Source organism: Chrysochloris asiatica, unplaced genomic scaffold (assembly GCF_000296735.1).
Source record: "Chrysochloris asiatica unplaced genomic scaffold, ChrAsi1.0 scaffold00004, whole genome shotgun sequence".
Classification (NCBI taxonomy): domain Eukaryota; kingdom Metazoa; phylum Chordata; class Mammalia; order Afrosoricida; family Chrysochloridae; genus Chrysochloris; species Chrysochloris asiatica.
In genome coordinates, this window is record NW_006408522.1 from 21,637,919 (window position 1) to 21,653,154 (window position 15,236).

At 43.5% G+C, this 15,236-nt stretch overlaps 1 protein-coding gene across 1 annotated transcript in view; it reads right to left on the reverse strand.

Annotated features, from left to right (window-relative positions):
- Positions 1 to 14,848, reverse strand: part of TMOD2 (tropomodulin 2 (neuronal)) — a 42,155-nt gene extending 27,307 nt beyond the window's left edge. Inside the window, exons 1-5 of the mRNA XM_006831642.1 lie at positions 14,654 to 14,848; positions 12,466 to 12,622; positions 7,743 to 7,865; positions 3,203 to 3,286; positions 1,364 to 1,494 (exon numbers count right to left, since the gene is read on the reverse strand). Coding sequence (XP_006831705.1) covers positions 1,364 to 1,494; positions 3,203 to 3,286; positions 7,743 to 7,865; positions 12,466 to 12,622; positions 14,654 to 14,815 — 657 coding nt within the window. The 5' untranslated portion in view covers positions 14,816 to 14,848. The remainder of the gene's footprint in view (positions 1 to 1,363; positions 1,495 to 3,202; positions 3,287 to 7,742; positions 7,866 to 12,465; positions 12,623 to 14,653) is intronic.
- Positions 14,849 to 15,236: the final 388 nt, after the last annotated feature.

The window sequence follows — 15,236 nt, forward strand, 5'->3', positions numbered from 1 at the left end:
TGGCAAAAAATGTGTTTAGAGCTCTAAACAACCTATTCACCAAACTGTCTAGAAATAGAAATTTAACTAAACTTAAAAACCAAAAAAATTACAAACTTTAGTTTTCAAAAGGAGCTCTGTTGGCACAGTGGTTACGAGTCAGGCTACTAACCTCAAGGTCAGAATAATTCAAAACTACCAGTCATTCTGTGTGAGAAAGATGAGCCTTTCTGCTCCCGTAAAGATTTACAGCCTCGGAAACCCTATATAGGGCCATATGAGTCAGAACCGACTCCACAGCACATCACCACCACCACCACCATCCTTGGACTCCCCTGGTGTGGCATTGTAGGATAAGTACTAGACTGCAAACCACAAGGTTGGCGGTTAAAACCCACAAGCTGCTCCTCAGGAATCTTGTACAGAGTCGCTAGGAGTCGGAATAGACAAGACGGCATTTAACAACAAGTCCTTGTTATGGGAGCACAGTGGCTCTGGAAGATAAGCACTGGACTGCAAACCACAAGATCAGCGATGAGTCCACCAGCAGCTCCATGGGAGAAAGACGAGCCTTTTGCTCCTTCATAGATTTACAGCCTTGGAAACCCTATACTAGGTTGCTATGAGTCAGAATCAATTCGACGGCACTACACAGTAACAACATCCTTGCTATGGGGTCCTGGTATAGAGCTGTAGGATAAGCACTGGACTGCTAACCACAGGTCAGTGGTTCAAACCCACCAGCAGCTCCCTGAAAACTCTAGAAAGCGTGGCTGTAAGTTGGAACTGACTCAATGGCACTCAACAACAACAATCCTTGTTATGAAAACTTGTTAACAATGAGTTTTTAGATGTGGAATGTAGGGATTTTTTCTTCCTATGATAACTAAAATGTTTCTTGCAATTTGACTAACATCAATGCAAATCCACAAAATTAGCAAATATTGGAAATGCCTAGATTTTTTTTTAAAACTTCAGCTATTTATCAACAAGTTGCCATTTAAGAATTGAGAAATAACAACTTAATTCCTGGAATAACAATATATTATTCTGGTACAGCACTCTCAATAGTTTAAAAATGTAAACTGGCAAGTGTCTGGGGAGGGGGTAATATAATTATCATTGTTTACCCAGCAGACATTTTTGGAGCAAGTCGTTTTTAGAGATAGAATATGAAGAAGAAAGGAATCTGTGCTGAGATAGGACAAAAAAGCACTCACAGCTACATTAACCAGTTTTTTTCTGAAAAGAAACTTTCATAAAAAGAAATGGAAAGAGCAGATGCATTAGTTCAAATACTGTGAAGTCCTAAAGAGACAGGAACTGATAAGGCAAGTCAGACGAATCAACTGGCTGATCACTGTCATAAGTGTGATGAAAATACCTTAATGTTGTTCAGGTTGACCTCTTGCAGGCTAGGATCATTGGTTTTCATCTGCTGCAGACTTGCTTCCACATTTGTGGGATTGGGTGGTTCCTCAAATACTGGCTTGACCTTTTCACCTTTGACCACATCTAAAACACACGTTATAATTACAGAAAGAAAAGTTAAGTGTTGTCCTATCAAAATCAGAGATGATTTCCCACAAAGTGATCTATCAATGATAGTAAGTGTTACTCTCTACTAAACAGACAAAGGAGTCCTGGTGTGGCGCTGCAGGACTGGATTGCTAACCACAAGGTCGGTAGTTCAAACCTACCAGTCACTCCGTGGAACTCCTATACAGGGTTGCTATGAGTCAGAACTGACTCAACAGTGCTTAAAAACAACAACAAGAAGCAAACAAAGGAATGGGATGGCTCTGAGTTGCAGCTGGGAAGCCTGATATTTCTCAAGCACAATGAGAAACATCAGTGGCTGAGCATCTGGAGCCAATCTTGCAGGAGGCAATATGTTGAGTGCTGTGGAGTCAATTTCAACCCATAGTGGCCCTGTTGGGGTTTCTAAGGAGCAGCTGGTTAGCTTGAGCCACCAACCTTGTGGTTCAAGGTGACTTTGTAGTCCAGCAGACTCCAATCTCAGTAAGAATGTCCACTGGCAGTTACTGTCGTACCATATGGGCCTCTTTCTAATGATAGGACTTGAGATGCACAAAAGACACCATATGCGTTATCTTCCTCCCCAAACTTTCAGTCTCTTTACCCATCCTCTCCTCTAGTCTACATTTTAGAGCTTTGTTTTGAAAGGTAAGGCAAAGAGATAAAAAGGAAGAATAGAAGAATTCTCAAAAAGTTAACAGAAAATGTTTGCAACATAGACAACATACAATGGCTAATGTCCCTAGTTACAGAGAGCCCCCACAAATCAGTGATAGACAACACAATTGCAAGTGAACAAATGGTAAGATCAGAAGAAACTCTGTCCCTTTAACCAATAAATACCAATGGTAAACTTTGAAATAAACCAATGAGATACCACGCCCCCAATACAATTAGCAAAAGGTATAAAAAGAGGTAATATTGAGATTTGGCAACAAAGTGGAGAAAAAAGCGTCCTCATACAATGTTGGTGGGGATGTACGTGGTGCAAGTTTTGTTGTTGTTGTTGTTAAGTGCCATGGAGTTGGTTCCGACTCAAAGCGTCCCTGAATAGGGTTTCCAAGGAGCGGCTGGTAGGTTTGAACTGCCAACCTTGTTGTTAGTAGTCCAGTGCTGGTCCTACAGCGCCACACCAGGACTCCATGGTAGATATTTAATAGATGACTGATGCATGAGGGAATGAGAGCATCTAATTAACTGCACATTTCCTAAGGAAATGTTGACAAAGAAGACAGTGATCAGGAATTTTCTGTGCCAGCAAGTCCGTGCTAGTGTGTCTTTCATGCTCTCTGGGGATAGTGAGTTTTCAAATTCTAATGTCAAACATTCATTATTCAAACAAACAACATTAGAGTAGAGAGTGAACTTATTCAAGCTACCACAGTTAATGAAAACATTCTGAGGAGCATGTGCATTCTGTGCTGACTTCAAAATCTTTTTATTAGCAATTTTATTATTCAGTGAACAGACCTACCAAGAAAGTGTGCTCTGGCCAAATGGTTGGTACTAATTACACTTGCAGACAGAGCTCCTATTATCAGCTACTATGTTCTGGTTCGGTTGACAAGTTCACCTTCAAAGGCTGCAGGATTCACCAGGAGGCCTTGGCAACAGGCCAGTCTCTTATCAGCAATACCTGAAGGCTCTGATGTTTTACAAAACCACAAATTACACATCAACTTACTTCTTACAGGCCCTTTGCCACTTTTAGTGCTGGTTTCTTCATCGAACTTGGGATTGTTGAGCAAATTGTGTACTCCAAGAACAGCTGAAAACAAACATAATCAGTGAACAAACACTAAGATAGGAAAGCAGATTAGAACTCCCACATTCTTGATCTGTCCTTGAAGAGCAATTCTTCCTACTATAAAGATGAAAAATGCCTGTTTCGTAAAGATGAAGTCTCCTGACGCCCTTTTCTTTCAAAGTGGGTGGCAGATGTATAGTATTTTTAAAGCATATATTTTTTTTAAAAAACCCTCTCTTTTCCAAGACCACCAGCAATTGTCACGCATCTATTTCACATGTGAAACCACTTAGGATCTGAGTAACAAAGATGACTTAATTATGACCCCAAATGACAAAAACCCTGCTTAGCTCTCCCAGTTAGGTAGAATTCCACCTCTGTTTTCTCATCTGCAAAATGAGAGGGTGGGACTAGGTCTAGGGACACTTTAGTAGCTCACACTGTAGATATGATTGCACCCTACAAATAAATACCTTTCAGTGTCAGGGTCTCCAGCTCTCCCAAGTCAAAAGGAGACCTTTTGCATTTAGAGTACTTCTTGTTGTTATTATGTGCCGTGGAGTTGGTTTCGACTCATAGCAACCCTGTATATGGTTTCCGAGGCTATAAATCTTTACGGGAGCAGAAAGCCTCATCTTTCTCCTGCGGAACAGCTGGTAGTTTTGAACTGCTGACCCTGAGGTTAGTAGCCCAATTCGTAACCACTATGCTACCAGATAACAACTCAATAACAACGCTACCAGAGCTCCTTAGGAAATGTAAGGGCAGATATCAAAGCCCAAACCAAACCTGTAGCCACCAAGTGGATCTCAACTCACAGCTGTCCTACAGGGCAGAGCAGAACTACCGTTTCTAATGCCTCAAATCTTTCTGGAAGCAGATTGCCACAGCTTCCTTCCCTGGAGCAGCTGATGGGTCTGAACAGGTGACCTTTTGGTTATCAGCTGAGCACTTAATCACTGCACCAACAGAGATCCTTAAGGCCAGAAATGCCTAGATTCCTGTATTACATGGCAATTGCACCAGGAGGCAGCAGAGTGTACAGGAAGCCACCCTGGGGGAGAAGGAAGAGGGGAGCGGGCAGGCTGAAATGTTAACTGACCAGAGATTTCCCTTTGCTAATGAAATAACTGTGTTGGAGGAGAATATTAAAAGTACCATGGGCTGCCAAAAGAACAAACAGATGTGTTTTGGAAGAAGTACAGCCAGTGTGCTCCTTGGAAGCCAGGATAGTCAGACTTCGTCTCTCATACGTCAGACATATTGTCCGGAGGGACCAGGCCCTGGAGAAGGACATCATGTTTGGTAAAGTGGAGGGTGGGGGAGAGGAAGACCTCCAATGACCCAAAGAAATGGATTGGCACTGTGGTGGCAGCGATGGGCTCAGGCATAGCAATGATTGTGAGGTTGGCCCAGGATTAGGCAGTGTTTTGTTCTATTGTGCACAGGGTTGCTAAGAGTCCGTACTTGACTGGATGGCACCTAATAACAACAACAATAAAATTAAAGGCAAGGCAGCCCGTGGGGAGAAGGGTACAAAATTAGATACTAACCTGTCAACAGGTGGCAGAAGAGTGCCTCCGAGTTCCTCATCTGCTTACACACTGGAGGCGGGGAGGAGAAAGGGAAAGGGCAAGCAGCCAGCCGGTGTGGGGGGGTAAGCGTGGAATCTGGAGCAGCCTGCCTGAGCTTGCATCCTGACTCTCTTAAGTCATATCTGTGTGACTCAGGAAGCTACTAAATGCCTCTGTGCCTCAGTTCCTTCATCTTGTAGAATAGGCACAATAGGAGAGGGCTTCAAAATGTGGAAAATCCCACTTTTCATTCCATTTTCCCACAAACTTTCTGAACTCCCCTTATATTCGTACCTATTACAAGGATTATATGGATTCCTATGTGCCAGACACTAAATGCTGTACAAATTCTTGTTAAGTAAATAAAATAAGAATTTGTCAGTGTGTCTCGGGCACTGTCGAGGGAGAGGGTGTCTTATTTGATAAATACAGGCCATTTTGACCATCTTGTCCTGCTTTAGTTTCATCCATACCAAGCAACCTTCTAATTATAATTTGGCTCCCACTGCCAAGAATTACTTTTTGCTTTTTTTTTTTTTTTTTTTTAAATCTATTTCCTATAAATGCGGCTAGTGGAGGCAGTCCCTATGAACTTTCTCCCCTACTCTCGCATGGGTCCCTTTCTTATTGACACCTCCACAGCTTTCAGCTCATCACTCATGGGACTGCTCTAATTATCTTCAGAGTCACTCTCAAGAAGATGCTGCAGCCCATCACAGCCTGGTTTCCTGCTGAGTTCTAAGGGGGCACTCCCCATGAGGGAGGGAAGTTGAAAATGAGTTATCTGCTGGGATGATTCCCCTGGCTTCCCTGAAGGAATTTCTGGATCTAGTGTCTTTTAAATGATGGGCGTGCACTGGCACCATATAATAAAGCAGTAGACTGGGATCCACAAAGTCAGTGGTTTGAACTCACCAGCAGTTCCATGGAGAAAGATGAGGATATCTGCTCCTACCAAGATGTAAAAGTCTTAGAAACCCTATATAGAGTCGCTATGAATTGGAACCAACTCCATGGCTCTTAACAACAACAACAACAAATGATGGGTGTTATTCTCTTTCTCTTTTATCAGGAATTTCCTGGGAATTCAAGACCAGCCTAGAATTCTCCTTGTGGTTACTTCTGATAGAGGCTGTGAGGAGCAGTAATCATAACCGAATCTCTGCACACTAACTTAGAGTCCTTGGGTGTTGCAAGTGGTTACACACTTGGCTATTAACCAAAAGGGTTAATAAAGACACTATGAAAGAAGGACCTGGTAAATTGCTTCTGTAAGGTCATATTGTTGTTCCTAAGTGTTGTTGCTAAGTGCTGTGATTCATAGTGAACTAGTATAGGGTTTCCAAGGAGTGACTGGTGGGTTTGAACCACCAATCTTGTGGTTAGCAGTCCAGTACTTATCCATCAGGACTCCCTTAAAGTTCATGTTGTTGTCATGAGTCCATTCCTACTCACAGCGACCCTGTATAGGGTTTCCAAGGAGTGACTGGTGAGTTTGAACCACTGACCTTGCGGTTCAAACTGACCTTGAAGTTGAGTACTTATCCTATGGCACCACACACAGCCATGGAAAACCTTATGTGCGGTTCTACTCTGAAACACCTGGGGTCAGCATGAGGTGGAATTGATTTGATGGTAAGCGGTGGTGGTGGTGGCATTGTAACCACAAAACCTAGAAAACCAGGTGCTATAAAGCATCTTCTTCACTTCTTGTCTCAGTTCCTGCAGTGACCTTGAAGAGGGTCCTCCAATATGTGAACTTATATCAATCATCAGTGTAACAGAAGGAATTAGAATGCAGGTGAGATGATGGCATGTTATTAGAGAAAGACATAGCCAGTTCTACTGGGAGGAAGGGGATTTATCATTATGCATTTCCTCAAATAGAATAAAAATGTGGGAATTCTTACTGAAGCTGTGGAATGTTTTGAAAAGCAAACATCACGCTGAGAGGAAAATATGAATGCACAAACATGCTGGTATATTTGCAAGGAATCTTTCTCGAAGGATACTACAGAAATGGGAGAAGATCTAGGTAATTAAGTGAGAAAACTTACCTTTCATTACATATTCTTTTGTACTATTTGAGTTTTTTCTATCTGCACGTATAACCAATTCAAATGATAATAAATTATATGATTACTATTTTGTTGCTATTGTTAAGAAAATGAGGAAAAAATTAACAGATGGAGTGGAATAGGAATTTACCTTAGTGGGTAGGGTGACTGTGGTAGTAAATGACCCCTGATTCCTTGGTCAGCTGACAGAAGCTCTTAGTGCAAATTAAACTGAATGAGTGACATCCTTGGGGAAGGGCAATCACTTAGGGTGTAGGGGGTAAGTTTTGTGATGATAAAAGTTAATGTTATAGCTCCTTACAAACAAAGCATTTGTTGTTGTTATGTGCCGTGGAATCAGTACCGACTCATAGTGACCCAGTACAGGGTTTCCAAGGCTGTAAATCTTTATGGAAGCAGAAAGCCTCATCTTTCTCCTGTGGAACAGCTGGTAGTTTCAAACTGCTGACCTTGTGGTTCGCAGCCCGATTCGTAACCACTACGCTACCAGAGCTCCTTTTACAAAGCATAAGGGCTGCTATTGTGTCTTTAGATTCTCACAGTTCACACAGAGGCACCAGGGAAGAGAGGGCTGGTGACTTACTACTGAAAAATCATCTACTAAAAACCCTACCAGGCACAGTTCTACTCTGATGCACATGGGGTTGCCATGAGTCAGAGCTGGCCCTATGGAAACTGGTTTAGTGGCTAAAGTCAACATGGGATTTTAATAAGAACAGACAGTTATTGAGAAGGTCAAAGTCTTGGATGGGTCTGACATGGGTACTAGTCCATGTCTGGAGGTCACAAAGCCAGAAGGAAAGTTTCCCAGAGCTGAGGACTAACCTGCAAGATCATAGAGCTCAGTGTCGGAGGCGCTAGCCAAAGCTTCTTCCAGTTCTGGGTCGAGGGTCACTTTTTCTTCTTTGAGAGTTTCTACAGGCTTTTCTTTGGGGATAAAGACTCTCCCTTTAAATCAGAAGGAAAACAAAAACAGTTGTGTGCGAGGGTAAGTGGACTGACCAGAGAATGCAGCTCTGGCTATTAAGAACCACACCATTAAACCACTAAGTATCTAACTTGTTGTTGTTGTTAAGTGCCATCGAGTTGGTTCCGACCCATAGCAACCCTGTATAGGGTTTCCGAGGAGCAGCTGGTGAGCTTGAACTGCCATCCTTGCAGTTCAAATGGCGTTGCAGTCTGGCGCATTAACCCACAGCGCCACACCAAGTATCTAACTGGGGTGCCTTAATTGCTGGAATGATACCAGTATCGAGAATCCACTATTAGAACATACAGAGAAAGAAGCCTGATTCTCTGAGACACAGAACTTTGAGATGATAATCCTAACAGAGGGACAACATGGTGTCTATCTCCTTACTGCCCAGCGACCTGGCAAGAGGGGTCTCTGAACTTTCATGGTGTCTATCTCCTTACTGCCCAGCCCACTGAGAGAGGGGTCATGGGGCCAAAGAGACATTCCTATCCAGAGTACAGGCCTCCTTCTAGAGGCAGCTTGACCCTGGAAGTCTCTACCCAAACAACCCGGGCCTGCTTCCAGGGTCTGCAGGAGACTCCTGCTCCCCCACTCCCCCCACAACACACACATAGACCATGTTTGTCCTGAAGGCAGATCCCAATGCTGATGTGTACCTCCAGGTCAATAGGAGGCTGTCTGTGAGCAAGTATGGAGGGAGCTGCAATATGTACTGGAGTGCCCAAACATGTGGGCCTGAGATCCTGACAGTATGGGGCAGACATTCATTCCTGCCCTGAACTTTAACACGTCCAAGAATGCCAAATTCGAGTCTGGCCTTCCTAATTATTATGAAGGTATATTTGTAGAAAGAAAACTTTTTAGCAGTTTGTTAGCTACTAAATATTGAGAAAAATGGTATGTGGGCTTCTATTTGTGTTCTGGCCTTGCACTCTGCCAATATTGGGGATGGGCCCCAAAGGGTCTTCAGGGGCAGACTGCAGCTCCCTTGAACTCGAGTTGTGGACCACTTGTTGTTGTTGTTAAGTGCTATCAAGTCAATTCTGACCCATAGCGACCCTGTATAGGGTTTCCAAGGAACAACTGGTGAGCTTGAACTGCCGACCTTGCAGTTCAAACAGCTTTGCAGTCTGGTGCATTAACCCACAGTGCCACACCAGGACTCCTGCAGACTAATCACTAGCATGCTATATATAAACTGCATGGGCCACTCAGACTAGTGTGGTACAGCCACCTGCTAGAGCTCACCACAGAGAGCCTGATTTAAAAGGAAAAACCAAGGTTGACAAATTTAGAGATTAGAAGGTTTGTGAACAGCAAAGCATTCCGTGCTTCCCACATACATATTTTCTGCTGTCATCTCCCACTTCATCCTGTCACTCAGATTCTGTTTGTTTTGGCCCTACTCACCTTTTGAAAATGCTGATATCTATGCACTACCTCCCAACCCAAACTTGTAGTCCAATGAATCACATTGCTGGTGGGGATGTCATGTTACTTGCTCCTAACTTCCAGCCAGACCAACACATCACATTCTACCTGTGTGTGCAACAGCAAATCAAGGTAGCCCACAGCCATCACAGTAATACCCCGGACCTTCTCACATGCTTTTCCAATTCCTCCTGGCTTTTGACTCTTGACTTTTCTCTCTTTCTTGGAGCTGTTCTTACTTCTTGAATGTAATCTTAGAAACTGGTCTTTTCCATCTTTGATCTCTGACATTCCCTAAAGACTAACCTCTCTATTGCCTTCTCTTCACTGTCACCTTAGACAAAAGAGACAACTGGCTCTAGGTTCAACCAGTTGGGACATCCAAGCTTTCCTCAGGTCTTCTTGGCTAGCCTGGATCACCCCAGTCTCACAGAGAAGGGAAGGATCAAACTGAAAATCAAGACCTTTCCCTCCTGAATCTCTCCTGGAGACTTCCCTGGTTATAGGAGCTGCTTACTTCCTGGTGGTTTACCATGTCTCCAGCTGGTTGGGTATATAAATGGAGCACAGGCAGAGCTGGGACCTTAAAGAAGGAAAGGAAGTAACTGCATGTGGTCAATCTAGGGCCCCATGGTCAACAAGGCCTTTACCAATGACATGTGGTCTTCTTCCTGCCTCAGCATCACATAAGCTGCCATATTTCCCAGACAGAAAGTATACTGGGAAATAAAGTGCAGAGTGGCCAAAAAGAAAGAAAATGGAGAGAAAAAAACAACAACCCAATAACACAATAAAAACAATCAATAACATCTTAACATCTCAAATGCTGGGACTCCTGCCTGACTTAGCTTCCATGGTATCTGTAGCCTGAAGCATTTTCTTTCTGGCTCAGATGATCTTGGTCTAGAGTCAAAATAGGATTTCTAAGTTCCTCCTCCGTGGTGCTGTTTAGGATTATTCTGAACAGTAGGCATCAAGGTGGCCCAACAGCTATCAGTGTTCAGGGCAATGAGTGATGGGAATCCATTCCTGGGGGCTAACTAAACAACACACTCGAGATGGATGAAGCTGCACTGGGGAGTTAAGTCTAACCCAGGAAGCTGGGTCCCATGGCACGGAGCATTCATGATAGGTATTGTGGTCACTTTCTGGTCCTTCTGGGGGCACCTCCTCATTCTGACCTTTCTGCTTTGTTTGCAAACTGTGCTGTCTATGCTTCTTATCCCATCTTCTCTTAAGCTACACTGAGCAACTCTATGCTCCTTATCAATCCTCATATACTACTTGGCTCTTGGATTCCTAACCCCACCAGGGACCATCTGTGGATGAGGCTGTATCAAGACAATATTTCCCACATCTTCTCTTCAGATCTCTGCTCCAAGTATAAAGCACAACAGCTTTCCCCTTAGTATTCTGTCATTACCTGGCACTCGATGCCAATCAGAGTTTTAGTACAGATTTGACATTATAATGTCTTTCTCTCACAATTAAATTAGTCCAATAGCAATGCTGCCATAGAAACAGCTCCCTATTTCCATGGTAATCCTTGGTTAGTTGCCTAATTCATCACCATTTAAGTTTACTTTTTGAATAAAATGACATTCTTAATGGTGACTGGTAGACTGAATGTGCACCACTAAGAGGAGTACTGGGATGTTAGGCACGAGGCAGCATCCTGCCCTGACCCCTGACAGCTGGGTAGCCAGTGTTCCTGCTCCCCACGGCCACAGCACAGAACGCCAGAGACGGCGTTCACCCAAACACATGTATATTGAGTGCCTCCCCTGTGCCACGATACCAACACACACAGTCCTGCCTGGGTGGAGACCACTGCCTAAAATGTGGAAAACACACAAATGCCAAAGAAAATAAACAAAGTAATGAGCATTGTCATACTACTGTGAAAGCAATAAATAGGTGACATGTGAGAAAGAAGGGTCTAAATTTTACCAACAGGTCAGGTAAAAAGCCAGGGGTTCTGACATTGAAGCTGAGACCCAAGTGATGAGACTAAAGATCAGTGGGAAAAACAACAACAACAAAAAACGGGATTCTGGGTCAGAAGGAAGAGCTCATGTGGGGAGACCGGAAATGATGGGAACTCAGCAGGTTGGGAGCTGAATGAAGACTCAGTGAGGGAGGGAGAAATGAAGTCAGAGAGATGGGTAGGGGCTAGGTCGCACAGGGCGGGCTTTGAAGCCACCGTCAGGATTTGGGAAGTTAGCAGGACAGTGACACACTGATCTGTGGTTGCCATGAGCTCATCCACAATTCCATTTGTATCTAGTAGCTCCAGTCACTGTCTGGAACTGAGGAACTTTCATCCGCAGGCTATTGTTATCCATTCTTCCTCCAGAGGGGAACTCAGGGCCAAGACCCAAGGAAGAGAGTTTTCCTTGTGTTGCTTCTGAGCTTGGTCTTGGACTGGAGAAACAGTCCCTTGCTCCTCAGAGTCATACCCAGCTCTGCCATAGTGTTTCCCTCACAAGACCACAAGCTCCTTGATGGCAGGGCAAACGCTTACTCACTTGTCGTTCCAGACTTGGCACATGGCTCTGCACAGAAATGGAGCTCTATAAATGTGGGATGAATGAATGCACTGATTGCTAATCTCAGCATCTAAGGTTAGGGATCTGGCACCAGGGCCTTCCTAGACATGGAGCAGAAAACCTTGAGGGAACTTGTGTAGTTGGAAGAGCACAGCTAAGAGAAACACACCAGTGCCTTTGTTGTTGTTAAGCGCGGTTGAGTCAGTTCCAACTTGTGGTGAGCCTGTATGCAGTTTCTGAGGCATGGCTGGTGAGTTTGAATCACTGACCTTGTGGTTCAAACTGACCTTGTGGTCCAGAGCTTATTTTACAGTGCCAAACCAGGACTCCATTGGAATCCTCTTTAAGGCACAACTTGAACCCTCAACAATATCGATGTGGGGCTCAAGATTTTCACAGAACCAATTTGAGTATCATCGCACCCTTAGGATTCTTTAGGAAGCCTATATATATTCCCATGCTTCTTTTTCATGCTGAACCCACTATTTATTTCTTATTTCCAGGTCAGCTCCCTTGCTTGGCCTTGGCCCTCAGAGACAACAGCTATGAGTGCCTCTATCTTGTCCCAAGGTGTGCTGACTGTGATCCTTACCCTTTTTTTCCCCAGTGAAGGGCACAAAGTCTTCTCTGTCTTTCTGTTCTAGAGCCTCCTTCTCCAGGTACATGAGAAGGTGCTCACGGTCAAATGGGCCGGTGGCTGCTTTCTGTGTCTGGTCTTTCTGCCGGAATCCAGCTGGTAGCAGTGCACTCTGGGAAGACAGGGGTAGGTTGGGCAGGAAGGGAATATGTCTGACCGATATTTAGTTATCATCTCCATTCATTGAGTTTTCTGTCTATTGGGGAAGCAGGGAGAAGGATACCTGCTTGGGGTCACCGAAGGTGGGTTGCAGGCTGGCGTCCCTGGGAGGTCTCTCAGATCCTACCTGCTCTAATATCTTGTGCTGAGAAGCAATCTCTGAATGGTCTTAGGCAGAGCATGGACAGCTGACGCAGTCTATGTCATCTTCTGCAGTGGCTTCTTAAATTTGGTGCCAAAAAGTCAGCCACATTTTCCAGCCTCTTTGATTGGAGAGATCACACTTAGGTTCAGCTAGCACAGTACCCATGGTGCCCCCAGGCAGGTATATGGAGACTCTGATAAAGAACCAAGTGCAACCAGATGCTGTAGAGGTGATTCTGACTCATGGTGACCCATGTGCTACGGAGATTTCCAATGGCAGTGATCATTTGGAACTAGATTATCAGGCTTTTCTTCCAGGGGTCTCTGGGTAGATTTGACTCACCAATCTTTAGGTTTGTAGCTGAGTGTTTAGGTACTTACCCCACTCAAGGACTTTGTCAATACGGTTACACTCTCTTAATTTCTAAATCCTCCCTTAGGGAAACAGTCAAGCAAGTGAATCTTATGCAGATATTAACATCTGCTTGATTAAGCTTTGACATTCCTTCCCTATATTTAACAACAAAAAAGAGAAGGCTTGTATGTGTTTAAAAGTAAATTTGAATAAAAAATCCAAAGTATCTGGCTTATCAGAATAGCATACAAATATGTTTATTTTAGTCACATTTTAAATTATAGTAAAATCACTATTTTGCATGTTTCTTAGTCTAAATTTAAGATAACATCATTAGAGCCGAGAGAGTACGTGCTAAATGAACAAGACAATAAACTACATAGCTTTTCAATAACTTACAAAAATAATAGAAGCCCCATTTGAATTTATCTATGACTAGCATTCCACTCCTAATCTACCCAGTGCAGTAAGGCCACCAAGATTTTCAGTTACTTATGCATTTCAAAGTGAGGACAGTGACGGCTCAGTGGTAGAGCTCTTCTTGCCTTCCATGTATGAGGCCCAGGTTTGATTTCCAGACAGTGTACCTCAAGAACAGCCATCACTTGTCTGTCCATGGAGGACTGGGTGTTTCTGCAATGTTGAACAGGTTTCAGCACCGTTTACAGACTAAGAGGAAAGGCCTAACAACCTACTTCTAAAAATCAGCCAATGAGAAACCTGTGGATCACAATGGTCTGATCCTGTTGGGCACAGTGTCACCATTATTAGCCAGGGGCTGACTCAACTGTAACCAATAGCAGCATGCATTCGGAAGAAATGACATGTAAAAAAAAATTGCATTCGGGGTTAGAGGCCTAGTTTAGATATGATCTCTGGCATTTAATAGTGTGGAATATTATGTAAATCACCTCTCTTAGCCGGTCTCTTTTATGAAACAGGAATAATGCAATTTACCTCAAGTACTATTGTGCTCAGCAGAGTGTGTAACTCACAGAGGAAACCTGGTATGATCTGTTTCCTTCCCTCATTTCTTCTATTTAACTGCTCAGACTATTGTTGTTGTTGTTGTCAAGTGCCCTCGAGTTGATTCCGACCCATAGCGATCCTGTATAGGGTTTCCGAGGAGCAGCTGGTGAACTTGAACTGCCGACCTTGCAGTTCAAACGGCTTTGCAGTCTGGTGCATTAACCCACAGCGCCACACCAGGACTCCAAGCTCTTCTTTAACCAATGGAAAATCGTTCTCTCCATTTTCATGACATTGGTTTTTGAGAGCTACATTTTCCATTATCATACTGCAGATGGGGCTATAGAAGTTCTCTACAAACTTGTAAAAGTAAGTGACCCAGAACCCATCAGGGGAAGAACACAGACTTCACCTTTGAAGCCGCTGGATTTCTAGAACCCTACTGATTAAGGACCCAGCCCCGGCCTCCATCCCACACTATCATGAACTACCCCGCTTCAATTCCATGTCACTAACCTCAGGATCTAGGTCATCAAGAACATTTTCCAACTGTTTCAGTTCCTCTTCTGACAGTTTGCCAAGAAGCTCGTCTTCATCAATGTTCTTGTATTTCTCCAGCTCTTTCTGAAAAGGGAGTGCCATGGCTGCTTTGATGCCTCTCTCATGGGCTATGAGCATTTAAATGGGCTAGCTTCTTGAGACTTCAGAATACTGTTAATAAGAAAGAAACACTGTTACCTCCTGTCTGTGAGCAGGCCTTTTAGCAGGAGACAGGGCTATGCCACCTGCCAATGGAATCTCTCTATTAGACCAAATAGTTTAATTAAAAGCTAATACAGACACTATTGAGCTTTGCTTTATTGCTTTTTTTTTTTTTTTTTAACAAATTAAATGTTTATAGCAACCCTGCATCAAGCAAATCTATAAGTACCATTTTTCTAACAGCATAGCTCACTTTGTGTCTGTCACATTTTAGCCATTCTCACAATGTTTCAAACTTCGTCATAATGCTACAATAGAATGTAAATGTAACTTTTGTCTGCACTAGGAAACCAAAAAAACTGTGATTTGCTCTATTGTGATATTTGCTTTATTGTGA